The sequence below is a fragment of the Neofelis nebulosa genome, chromosome 1 (genome assembly GCF_028018385.1).
Source record: "Neofelis nebulosa isolate mNeoNeb1 chromosome 1, mNeoNeb1.pri, whole genome shotgun sequence".
In the NCBI taxonomy this organism is placed as follows: domain Eukaryota; kingdom Metazoa; phylum Chordata; class Mammalia; order Carnivora; family Felidae; genus Neofelis; species Neofelis nebulosa.
In genome coordinates, this window is record NC_080782.1 from 242137280 (window position 1) to 242150568 (window position 13289).

Here is a 13289-nt window from a genome sequence, read left to right on the forward strand (position 1 = left end):
CAGTCAGTTAAGCGTCTCTCGTCAGCTCAGGTCATGATCTCCCGGTTCCTGGGTTCAAGTCCCACGTTGAGCTCTGTGCTGACAGCTCAGAGCCTGGAGCCTCCTTCAGATTCTGTGTCTCCCTCTTTCTCTGCCCCTCCCCTCTCATGCTCTATCTCTCTCAAAAATAAATAATAAACATTAAAAAAAAAACCTTTAAAAAGAAAAAGAAAAAAATTTAATTGTGGAAAAAAAACACTACAGTAACATAAAATTTATCCTTTTAGCCATTCTTAAGTATTCAGTTCAGTAGTGTTAAGTATATTAACAGTGTTGTGCAACAGGTCTCTAGAACTTTTCAATCTTATAAAACAGAAACTCTATGCCCTAACCATCAGGCAATCATCATTCTACTTTCTATTTCTATGAGTTTTTCTGTTTTAAGTACCTCTTATAAGTGGAATCAATCAGAATTTGTCTTTTTTTTTAACTGGCTTATCTCACTTGGCATAGTCTTCAAAGTTCATCCATGTTATACCATGTATCAGAATTTGCTTCCTTTTAAAGGCTGATGGATATTCTATGTCTGTGCTACATTTTGTTTAGCCATGCATCCACTTTCTTCTAAGAGTTTTATACATTTGATCTTCAATCCATTTTAATTTTTGTTTATAGTGTAAGAAAGGGTCCCCCAGCTTTATTGATATAATTTACATATAATGCTGTGCAAGTGTACAACATGGTGATTTACGTATATATTGCAAAAGGTTTACCACAATAAAGTTACATAACACATCTATCCCTCACATGCTTATAATCTGTGTGTGCATGTGTGTGCGTGTCCAACTTCCTTTTTTTTTTTTTTTTTTTTTTGCATGTTTCTCCAGTTTATCCAACTCCGTTTGTTGAAAACACTGTCCTTTCCGCATTGAATGGTCTTGGTACTCTTGTCAAAAATCATTTGTGCATATGAAAGCTCATTTCTAGCCTTTCTATTCTATTGTGTTGGTCTATGTGTCTTTATGCCAGTACCACACTGTTTTGACATTTCTGATACATTTATGTTTTGATACATTTGATTTGAAATGTAGCTTTGTGATAAGTTTTTAAATCAGGAGTGTGAGTCCTTCAACTTTGCTCTTCTTTTTCCAGATTGTTTTGGCCATTTGGGGTCCCTTGAGATTCCATATTAATTTTAGGATGGATTTTTCTATTTCTGCAAAAAAAAAAAAATCCCATTGAGATTTTCATAGGGATTGCATTAAATCTGTACATCACTTTGGGTAGTACTGACATCTTAACAATAATAGATCTTCCAATCCATGAACATGGGCAGTCTTTCCATTTATCTGTGTCTTCTTTGCTTTCTTCCAGCAATGTTTTGTAGTTTTCAGAGTATAAATCTTTAATTTCCTTGTTTAAGTTTATTCCTAATTATTTTATTCTTTTTGATGTTACTGTAAATGACGTTGTTTTCTTAATTTCCTTTTCAGGTAGTTCTTTATTAGCACATAGAAATGCAACTGATTTAACTTCTAGTACTATGTTGAGCAGCAATAGTGAGAGTTGGCATATAGTTGGATCCTGGTTTTTTGTTGTTGTTGCTCGTTTGTTTTTAATTCATTCAGCCAATCTGTGTCTTTTGATTGGGGAGTTTTATTCACTTATATTTAAAGCAATTACTGGAGCGCCTGGGTGGCTCAGTCGGTTAAGCGTCCAACTTGGACTCAGGTCATGATCTCAGTTTGTGAGTTCAAGCCCTGTGTCGGGCTTTGTGCTGACAGCTTGGAGCCTGGATTCTGTGTCTCCTTCTCTCTCTGCCCCTCCCCCACTTGTGCTCTGTCTCTATCAAAAATAAATAAATGTAAAAATAAATAAATAAAAATAAAGTAATTACTGATGGGGAAGAACTTACTATTGCCATCTGAAAATAGTTTTGACCTATAGAGCCTCGAAAGGATCTTAGGGACCAACTGATATTCTGGGACCTACTAGGTGTCCCCAGGCCACACTTTTGAGAACAGCTGGTATTTCATCTGTGTGCTTATGTAGACAAGATGGTTATGACTTGACAAATGGTTTTGCAAAAACACACGATGGGCCCTTGGTAAACACAAAAACAAAACAATATGCATGTTTCATTTATTGTGAAAAGGTTAAAAAATGCAAACACTATATTACGGATTGTATAGACATAAGGAATCTGATAGTGGACCTACATTACTTTGCCATATTTCGTGATTTTATCTGAAAGACTCAGATAATGTACTAAGCTGCAACAAGTCAACTTTTTCACAGAGGGTATAAATTTGAAGTCACTGAATATCTGAGCACTCAGTAGTGCACTATCAATGGATACACCAAATTTCAAGACATTTCTAAAGCTTTTAAAAAGGAAAATCTTCAGACTTTCTATAGGCAGTTTTACTCTACTTCTTATATATTTCAAGTATGACATAGATTTTTAATACAGTCTTTACAGTATACATAACTGGAAAAGTTGGCATGATAGCTTGAAATTTATCTCCTTAAGCTATAATAATCCCAAGTGACTTAGTCTTTACCTGGAAGTAATATCCTAGAGTTAAAAGCATGGAGTATGGGGCTTGGAAGGCTGGGCCCAAATCCCAGTTCTATCATTTCTGAGACAAGTACTTAAGTTGCTATATGCCTCAATTTCCTCAATTTGGGATAATAGCATAATTATATTGGGAGGATTGAATTAGTTAATAGATGAAAAGAACTTAGTGTCCTTCATGTGGTAATTGTGTGTAAACATTAACTATCATTTGGTAGTATTCTAAAATTGATTGGAATGTTTACTATTTTGCAATATGCAAATTCTTATATTTAAATAATCCATATGCTGATCTGATTCTCAGACACCAACTGTGTCCTATCATTCAATTCTGACACTAACTACTCTACAAATGAAGGGCTCAGTCCCACAAGACTGCCTCCACTTTAGATGCCTGGTTTGGAATGCCTGGATGGCTCAGTCAGTTAACCATCTGACTCTTGATTTTGGCTCAGGTTTGATCTCACAGCTTATGGGTTCAAGCCCCATGTTAGGCTCTGCGCTGACTGTGTGGAGCCTGCTTGGGATTGTCTCCCTCTCTTTCTGCTCCTTCCCTGCTCTCTCTTCAAAATAAATTAACTTTAAAAAAATCGTAGATGGCTGTTTCAAGTGTTAGGAACAACCCATACTTCTGACCCACTGGCTATAAATCAGGGATTGCCACGACCCCCTGCTCACATTTGATAATTTGCTAGAATGGCTCATAGATCTCGGGAAAACGCTTTCCTTACATTTTCCAGCTTATTATAAAGGATACAAAAAAACAGCCAGATGAAGAGGTACATGGGACAAGGTCCGGAAGGGTATCAAGCACAGGAAACTCAGTCTCAGTCTCTCTGCAGGTGGACACATTCACCAACTTGGAAGCTTAGCAAATCTCATTATTGAAGTTGTTAACATCTCCAGCCCCCCTTCTCCTCCCTGGAGGTTGGAGAGTGGGTCCCAAAACAAAGAAACCAAAGGTTTCTACCCTTTGCCCTTTCAGGAGACCAGCCCCATCACGGGCCATCTGGGGGCCCCACCCTGCTACCTCATTAGCATAAACTCAGGTGTGATTGGAAAAATCATCGTTATGATTAACGAAAAACACTCCTATCACTCAGGAAATCCAAGGGTTTTAGGAGCTTTCAGATTGCCGGGAACGAGGAAAAAAGACCAAGTGTATTTTTTATTGTACCAGACTTGGAAAGGAGAGAAAATTGTTATTTTAAATACATAGTCATACCTTTTCAAGTAGCCCTCAAATTCTTCGGAAGCAAATACCAGGACTTCAATTGTCCTACAGTATCAAGCATGGTGTGAGATAAGTGCTCAACGGTCACTGTACTACCTTGCATTCGTAGAACGCTTCATAGCTCTACAAAGTTGTCTCGTATGAATTATCTTCTTTGAATCTTACACACTTGTGATAGTCAACATTTTACAGATGATCAGACTGAAGTCCTGAGATGTTACGTTACTTACCCCACAACATCTTTTAGAAGAAGCAGAGATACAATACAAACTCAGTTCTTCTGATTTAAATTCTAGCCTTGTCCACTTCACCACAAAAGATATTATTAACCTGTAAGATAGGTGACTGTTCTATCTAACTTGGTCCTAAAATCATCTAATTTCTCTGGGTCTTATTTTCTCCATCTGAGAAATGGGATTAAAGGATTTTCATTTCCAAAATCTTAAGATTCTATAATCTCTAAATTCTCTTCTACTTTTAAAATATCATTACCTGTGATCCACAACAGTTGCTTTTTCTTTTGCACTGGAATGTCAACAGTGGAGATAGTCAGCAAATGTATTTTCACTTAACAATGTTCTTAGAGGGGCACCTGGGTGGCTCAGTCGGTTAAGCGTCTGACTTCAGCTCAGGTCATGATCTCGCGGTTCACGAGTTCAAGCCCCGCATCGGGCTCTGTACTGACAGCTCGGAGCCTGGAGCCTGCTTCGGATTCTGAGTCTCCCTCTCTCTCTGCCGCTCCCCCAACCACACCCTGTCTCTCTTTCAAAAACAAATGAACATCAAAAAAACAAACAAACAAACAAACAAAAACCACAATGTTCCTAGAAAGCAACTAATTTAGGAAAGATACAACATTTAGTAACATTGGCTATATGACAAATCCCACTGGTTTTCATTAAAAAAAAACCAAACATTGGGGCGCCTGGGTGGCGCAGTCGGTTAAGCGTCCGACTTCAGCCAGGTCACGATCTCGCGGTCTGTGAGTTCGAGCCCCGCGTCGGGCTCTGGGCTGATGGCTCGGAGCCTGGAGCCTGTTTCCAATTCTGTGTGTCTCCCTCTCTCTCTGCCCCTTCCCCGTTCATGCTCTGTCTCTCTCTGTCCCAAAAATAAATAAAAACCGTTGAAAAAAAAAAAAACAAAAAACAAAAAAACCAAACACCTATGTTTCTAAAGAAAAGTATGTAGTATACTTTACTAATTAATTTTGGTGAAGAATAAGAAGGAATAATTTTGACTCCCATGACATCGTATGTGTTAAAGAAGTACTCTAAAAGTAGACGGTATGTATTTGTAAAATGTTCTTATTTCAGGAATATTTCAGCCAGATATCTACCTTTTCTTAGATAATTAACATTTCTCTTTTAGAAATTATTGGAATTTGCACAACTTCCTTCTATGCTACTCCAGGATAGGAAGAACATGTGGGTAGGCTGGAATGCCACTTCTTAACCCTCCCCAGGAGAGTGTTATTGTTGAATAAATCAAGAAATAGTAGTCAGGTATTGGAGGGGAGGCTAAATTAGTAGGTAAATTCTGTTTGCCAACATTGAGATTTCACACCTTCATTGTTCACCCTACCCTAAAATTCAAGGCTCCCAGTTAATGTGAGATGTCTATAACTCACTTTATTAAGCCTCTAAATTCAAAAAACTTAATTTGAAAAGAAGCATACTCAACACATTTGATAAAATACTTTTTCTTCTTTCCCTTTTTTTTTTTTTTTTCAACGTTTTTTATTTATTTTTGGGACAGAGAGAGACAGAGCATGAACGGGGGAGGGGCAGAGAGAGAGGGAGACAGAATCGGAAACAGGCTCCAGGCTCCGAGCCATCAGCCCAGAGCCTGACGCGGGGCTCGAACTCACAGACCGCGAGATCGTGACCTGGCTGAAGTCGGACGCTTAACCGATTGCGCCACCCAGGCGCCCCTCTTCTTTCCCTTTTAAAAAAGTATTTAGATGAAACGTTCTTCTGTAATTACACAAATCTTTTGAACACAAGGCCCAATCTGAAGCATTATAGGTCTCAAACATTTAATGTCATAAGCTATTCATTTGACTACACTTTTGTAGATATCACTGATCAGCAGTAATTACTCTTTGTAGCAGCTACATCATTTTTCAGATTGCTATCCTCAGTCTAATATTTATTCAGTGCCTACTATATGTCAGGCACTATGCTAATTGTTTAGTTTCACACAATTCTTAAAAAAGGTCACTTACTGCACTTTGGTTCACTTTACCCTTTTGTAATGAAATAAAAGGTACTTTGTTACTCAAGCAGTGTAAAAACCTTTTTCGTTCACTTTTTCAACTTCAAGTTGTAGAGACGTCAGATACAAGACACAACCTGATCTTCAATGGAGAAAATAATGCCTTTCTGTTGCAGTGACATTAAAACACACACACACACACACACACACACACACACACGCCTCAAAAGTATGGCTTACTTATAACTAGGAAGAACAAATACAGATTTCAACAGAGTAAATTTAACAAACACTGAAATGCATCGGACTTTCTGCGTAGCCCCAGGAAGCCGACCAGCACCAAAAGGCGTGTTATAGGAAAGTAGACGTCAGCTCAAAAGAACCCCCCTCGTCCAAACAACTTTTCTAACAGTTAAAGCTGGTTTGAATACTGAAATAGCTGCTTCAGGAAGGACTGCCTGCCTGGAATAAAGGAGATGGAGGCACTGGAGGGAAAGTCGGATCCCTATACACTCTAAAGAACCTGTCAACATGGATTCCAAAATTAGCATTACTGTGATGAATTCCTTAAACCCGACAAAACAGGCGGCAATGAGTTCTTTCTGAATCCAAGAAGTCTGGCGGTCAAGGTTAGGGTTCCTGCCTTTTCTCTCTCCAGCCTGATACAGCCCTTGGGAAGAGCTCGCAGTGATCTGCCGGCTAAAGACATTCGGACGAGCCTCCTGCGGGACCTCCATTAAGAGAGTGAACCGTTCTATCCTGGAATGCTCCTTTTTTTCGCAAGGAGGGACAGAGACTCGGGGCGCCGAGGACAGTGATGTTCTGAAAGGAGGCGCACTCTCGGGAGAGGAAATGGGGAGAGCGGTTCCGAGTGAGGTCCTACCCAGCGTGGAGCGTGGAAAGGGAAGGAGGGGCCGGGGTGCACACGGTGAGGGTCAGAGAACAGAGAGCGGAGCGGCGTCCAGGGCAGTGCCCGGGGACCGGGCGGGGTGTGTTCACCGCGGAGGGAACCGAGCGGGTCACGGGCACGAGGGCTGAAGCGGCCGAGAGGCCGGGGCGCCGCACAGCACGCATGCGCGGGTCCGGAGCCCCCGGGGGCCCGCCCCGCGCGGCCGTCGCCGCCCGGGCCAACCGCCCAGGCCTCGCCCGGTACGGGACGGCGGGCGCCCCCCGCCCTAACGAGGCGGCCCGCCTCACGCTCTTCTCCTTCCCACGGCTCCAAGCCCGGCGGCCAGGTCAGGCCCGCGGGGGCCGCGACGCCGGCGTCAACCGCGGCTGCGACGGCCTCTGGGAGCGCGTGAGGCTCCGGGGTCGCTGCGGCGATTGGCCGGCCGCGGCGCCCGCTCCCATAATGCAGCGCATGGCGCGTCATTGAAGAGAGACCATGATGGCGGCGGCGCTGGGGCCCCCAGAAGTGATCGCTCAGCTGGAGAACGCGGCCAAAGTTCTGATGGTGAGTACACCGCGACCCCCGTACCCCAGCATCTGCGGGCCTCTGGCTGGCCTTGCCGTGCCAGGCCTTCCCGCCCGCTGGGCCGGCGACCGGCCAGGGCCTCCCGGGAGCCCTGGAAGTGGAGGTGGCGGTGGCGTGGCGCAGGATTCTCCATCCTACTTTCCTCTTGCCTTCGTTCCCCCCGCCTCCCGGGGCTGTCCTCATCGCCCAGGTGTCTGGCACCCCAGCCGGGCGACGGAACACGGTGCCGTAGGAAAGAGGGTTTCCTGTGCCACGGTCTTCACCGTACGCCCTGCCCCGCAGACTGGGTCGAGAGCGAGGCGCGGGGAGCGAGGTCCGGGTCATGCCCGCAGGGCTTTGGTCGGGGGCAGTGTGTGCGCCGCTGGGGAGTTGGTGCCACAAAGGAAGGGATAGCCCAGCCCAGGTGCTCTTAGCAACGCTGGTTTCCTCCGAGCCTTCGGGTCCTCAAGCTCTTTCTCTGACCTGCCACCTCTGGGGTAACCGCAGCCGCCAGCACGTGGGAGGACGGGGAGGGAGGGAGGGGAATCTTTGGGACCAAGGTCATTGGGGCAAAACTTTATTAAGTACCAAGCTCCCTGTGGGTCGCACATTAAAGGAGAGCTGAATCTAAGGTGCTCGTTGACTTCGTTCTTACACTGTACAGTGAACAGTTTGATGAGTAGGTTATTTACCCAGGGCGTTTGAGGAGGCTGAGTAAAGGGATTTAAAGAAAATAATCCACGCAGGGAGTAGAAGTAAGGATAAACCCTATTCAGTTACTCGTAGACCGCGTATGCATTTTTTGGCTCGGTTTTGTATTTGTAAGTTTTGATCTCCGCGTTTGTAGATGTTTGTTGGAAGTTAGAGGCTCAGTAAATTGCTTGAATTGATCCAGCCTTTCCAAGAATCTAATACAGCCAGCTTCGTTATTTTTTTGAACATTTTTCCTTTTGGTTCAGTGCTTGGATTATGTGTTCGAACATCGCATTTAAAAGTGTTTGAACTAATTCTAGCATAGTTTCTAGTTGGATTTATAAAGTTTTGTTTTCACACGCAACACCCGATAGCTCATGAAATTTAGCTAACGAAATTGAGAAGTCTAATGAAAGGAGGATATATTTGCTTCATTATGAGCAAAGCTAAGTGAATCTTTTAGTCACAGAACTGAGTAGATAAAGTTTTCAGACTCTTGCAAGTTAAGTCCAGAAAAAAACTAGCTAGTATTCCCCCTTAATACAAGGTTCTTAAAATCCCTGACATGGTGTTTCCTGAAACATCTGAAAAAATTTCTAAGAGCCAGGGACTCTGTTTTTATTAGGCTCTGGAAGGAGTATGTGACCCCAAAAAGCATTGCTTTAGTTCTTACATTGATAAGATAAAATTAGTGTCTTTCATCACTGGCCTGAATGTTAATTAGCATTTGTGTTTGCTAGTACCTTCCCTCCTCCTTGGCAAAGCTGGTTTTATCATCTGGAACAGTAGCTGAGAATAGTAATAAGTACTGTTTATTGAGTGCGTACTACATGCCAGATACTGTGTTTGATGCTTTACATACTCTATTAATCCTGGCAACAGCTTTCCAGGGTTGAGAGAAAGTTTAAGTGGCACAGGTTACATAATTACTAAGTTGATGATTTAGGTTCAGAACTCAGATCTGTCTGGCTCTAAAGTTGGGGCTGTTTCCGCTCTGTCTCACCACTTCTTATGTATGTTGTGTGGATATCCGTTTACATACTTTTTAATGTTTCCAGAGTAAAGTACTGAAACAAAAGTTATTAAAATTAGGAAATTTGTTTTTGGAAGCTTCCACTTACTGTTCACAAATGTGTAAGTAACAATTATGGCGTTATTTCTCAACATGAAAACTGTATTCCAGTTTATTACTAGTAATAACAGTTCACTTTATTAAGTGCTTACTGTGTGCGAGGCACTATGCCAAGCGCTCTACGTACGTTAACTTTAATCATTACTATGAGGTGGTTATTATTACTTTCATTTTCCTTTTATAGATTAAGAGACTCGAACATGGAGATGCTAAGTAATTTACCCAAATTTGCGAGGAAAGTGGTAGAGTGGGAACTTCAACTCAAGTCTGTCTGTTACCAGTTTGTGGTTCTTAACCTAAAGGGAAGTGGGACTAGAAAGCTAATATATTAATTCATTTGGGAATAGTTAAGACTGTTAAATCCTCAACTGTTAAGCATGAAGATACCTTTTAAAAGGGCGAATGGTTTTAGCATTTATCCGTCTGAAGAAATATTGCCTATAGGAAATTGCTATCTATTTTAGTTGTTGCTATGTTTTGGGATTCCAAGTAATTAGTGATGTCTTTCACAATCACTTTGCTTAGTTTTTTCATTTGGTAGTCCATGGATTTCTTTTATGAAAATTGGCATCGAATTTTAGTATGCGCAAGAATCTCAAGACATCTTTATTTAGTACACAGGTCTTAGAGAGTCCACAATGGCTATCAGAAGGAAATTAAAACAAATTTTTTGATGCAAACATACGTTTTTGGTAATAGGGTTTATAGATTTTTATCAGCTTTTCTAAGGAAGTAGAGACCCTGAGCAATAAGCACCTGGTCTAAGCATTCTCCCTTCCATTCTACAGATGGGGAAACTGAGGTTCAAAGAGGTAGAAGTGACTTGCCAAAGGTAGGTCACAGAACAAATTAGTGATAAGCGTGATTCAGAACCTAGATCCCTCCTGTTTCAGAACTTAAATTTTTTTTTTTACTCAACCATGTTGCTTCTTAAAGTCAACGTATTTATAATACCATAAATGTTACATTTTATTGCTTGATGGGAAATTTTGAAATGTGTTTTTGGATATTGCAGTTGCTTCTTTGTAAACATCTATATTCAGTCCTATTTAGGTTATTGGATAAGCTGCCAAATCGTGTATTAGACCTTTAGAGTGAAAAATATATTCATCGATCTTATAGATCTCACCATAAAGAGTGATTTTCCTCTGTCTCAAATAGTGATAGGGAGCATTTTCTGTAGATTCTTGTAAATCCTGCTTAATCTTCTGATTCAAGCGAGGTTACTTGCTAGAAAATAAATGTGAAGGTGAACACACTAGAGTGAGGACGGACTTTTGTAGGTTAGTAACTGTGCAGGTGAAGTTATTCTGAAAACATTGTGCAAATGGAAAGTTATGTAAGTAGGTGCTGAACATTTCTTCCCCAAAAAAGATTTCAGTTACCAGCTTTTTGTTTAAGATACCCAACCCTGAATTTTTGAGAGGATACTAAATGCATACTAGAGTAAGTAATGTGGATCATACTTCTGTGCTAATAACATTCTTATCAGTAAGAGTCTTATCTCTGACTGCATGAATTTAGCAGGTTACATCACAGACCTGAAAATGTGATGTCGTAGACACGTTTTCTGTTATTTAAAATTATAACAGCAGTACTGGAACATATTATTTTAAAATATAGCAACCGCACACAAATACATAGAGTAACGAGTCTCTCTCTTCTTCCTTTCCCCACTCCCAGTCTGCCTCCTTAAGCAATCCATGTTAAATTTGAGTATACCTTTTTTCCTGTGCTTTTATAATACCCATTATATAGTTTTTCCTTTTTTATGTTAATGAGAATGCTATAAATATTCTTAATTTTAGAAATCTTGGAGATGCCTTCTGAATAGTAAAAAATTCAAGCTGCACAGAAGGGTGTATAGGGGAACGTAAAAGTTCCCTAAGCTCCTGTTCCATCTCTTCAGACAGTTCTGTTTCTTGGGTGCATATATTAGAAATCTCTGAGCATAGGGACACCTGGGTGGCTCAGTCGGTTGGGCGCCCGACTTCGGCTCAGGTCATGATCTCGCAGTTGGTGGTTCGAGTCCCGCATCGGGTTCTGTGCTGACAGCTCAGAGCCTGGAGCCTGCTTCAGATTCTGTGTCTCCCTCTCTCTCTGCTCCTACCCCAATCACGCTCTGTATCTCTCTCTCCAAAATAAATAAACATTAAAAAAAAATTAAAAAATAATCTCTAGGCATATAAGAGCGTATGTCATGTTTATTTTTTATTTTTTTGTTTCTTTTTCAACATGTAAATATTTATTTGTGGGTAATCATAAATCAATGGGACCAGCACAAGGCTAACACAGCCTCTATAATGCTGATAGCAATTTTACGTTTGTAGATGCAGCAGGATGTGTAGAACTGGTAGGCCCCTGGGTTAACAGAATCACATCTAAACCTTGTAGCTAGGACCAAGGGGTGACAGGGACCATGTTCTGAGGCTGCATAACTCTTCCCTCCCACCTCTCCCCAAAGAAGGACACATATCATTTTTTAAATGTATTTTTAAAAAACGGATTGGGGTGCCTGGGGGGTGCAGTTGGTTGAGCGTCCAACTCTTGTTTTCGGCTCAGGTCATGATCTCACGGTTCATGAGATTGAGCCCTGTGTTGGGTTCTGTGCTGACAGTGAATCCTGCTTGGGGTTCTCTCTCTCTCTCTCTCTCTCTCTCTCTCTCTCTGTGCCCCTCTATGCTCATGCGTGCATTAGTGCGCTCTCTCTCAAAATAAAAAAAGTATTTTTTTTTTTACATCAGTGAAAATTGTACAATCCATATGTTCCTGTGCTTTTCTTTGTTCACTTCATTGTAAATGAATTTAAAAATTCTTTTTAATTGTAAATGAATTTTAAAGGAAGTTTGTTTCCATTTTGTGTGTGCGCATGAACAGATATAAAATGTAGGGTGTGTTTTGATTTTAGAGACATCCTAATGGAAAATGTATTCTTTTAATATTAATATCACATTCATTTGAATAATAAACCCAAAGAGTGCTTTATTTGTTTATATTCTTGAATTTCCTTGGTTTTGTTTTCCTGGCTCACTTGAGCTCTTGGGGATTGCCCTTCGCGAGTCTGCATAGCACTGACATAAGAAAGTATGGAGTACATATGTTAACATACTTCATAGAAAAATAATTTACTGTATTTTTTCTAAACCAAAATGGATTTAATAAATATAAATGCAGCTTTCATTAGAGATTCATGACTGGTTTTCATGGTTTTTATTGTGGTGGAATCTAGTTACTATTTTGAAAGCATCTACAAAATTGTAGTGCGATACCAAAAATTCTTATCTGATTCTCACATCAATCCTGTGAAGGAAATAGAAGAGATATGAAGCTTAATAAAGAAAATCTGAGATTCAGAGATGGTAAGTGATTTGCCTGTGGTCACAGAGCTACTCTGGATCTGGAATTAAGTCTCTGGCCACTCACCCATTCTGGAGCATTTCTTCAGTATGTGTTTGCTAGGCATAATACTCTGTGTGCTAAGGAGATAGGAGAAAGACCTGTGTAGAAAGGAGAGTATAGTCTAATGAGGGAGAAAGGCAAAACTATCAGCAGCTGATAAGTAACGTAATGGAAGGCTAAAGTGGTGCTCTGTGAGAGTACAGAGGAGGGACAGCGGTCTCAGATTGAGGTGGGGACCTTGGGAAGGGCTCTTGGAACAGGTAATCCTTAAGCTGAGTTGTCAATGGCCGACAGTTTGGAAGTTTCCAGTTGGATAGTGGTATCTCAGGTAGAGGGATACATCTGCATGAAGGTCTGAGAGAACCAAATGCCGAACTTCGGCAATATTTGAACATTTGTTTAACAGTTGGTATTTCCTGAGCCCATCCTATGTATAAGGTACAGTGCTTTTATTGTTTTCTGATCAGTGATGCACATGTCCTAAATTTAAGAATTTTGATTGTAGCATTTACTTGTTTTTATTGGAAAGATGCTTTATATTGAGTAAGCATTTTTATTTATTTCAGTTTTGTCTGCTGTGGCACTAGATATTAGAATACTGGCACTA

The 13289-nt window shown here is 41.0% G+C and overlaps 1 protein-coding gene across 2 annotated transcripts in view; it reads left to right on the top strand.

The window, feature by feature from the left end:
- The first annotated feature begins 7116 nt into the window (after positions 1–7116).
- XPO4 (exportin 4) overlaps positions 7117–13289 on the top strand; it is a 123375-nt gene continuing 117202 nt past the window's right edge. Inside the window, exons 1-2 of one of the 2 annotated variants that reach the window (XM_058690189.1) lie at positions 7117–7458; positions 10072–10115. Coding sequence is in view for 1 of the 2 variants with exons in the window: in XM_058690179.1 (XP_058546162.1) it covers positions 7390–7458 (69 nt within the window). In the remaining variant the exon portion in view is untranslated. The remainder of the gene's footprint in view (positions 7459–10071; positions 10116–13289) is intronic. The other variant, XM_058690179.1, reaches the window with a different exon arrangement.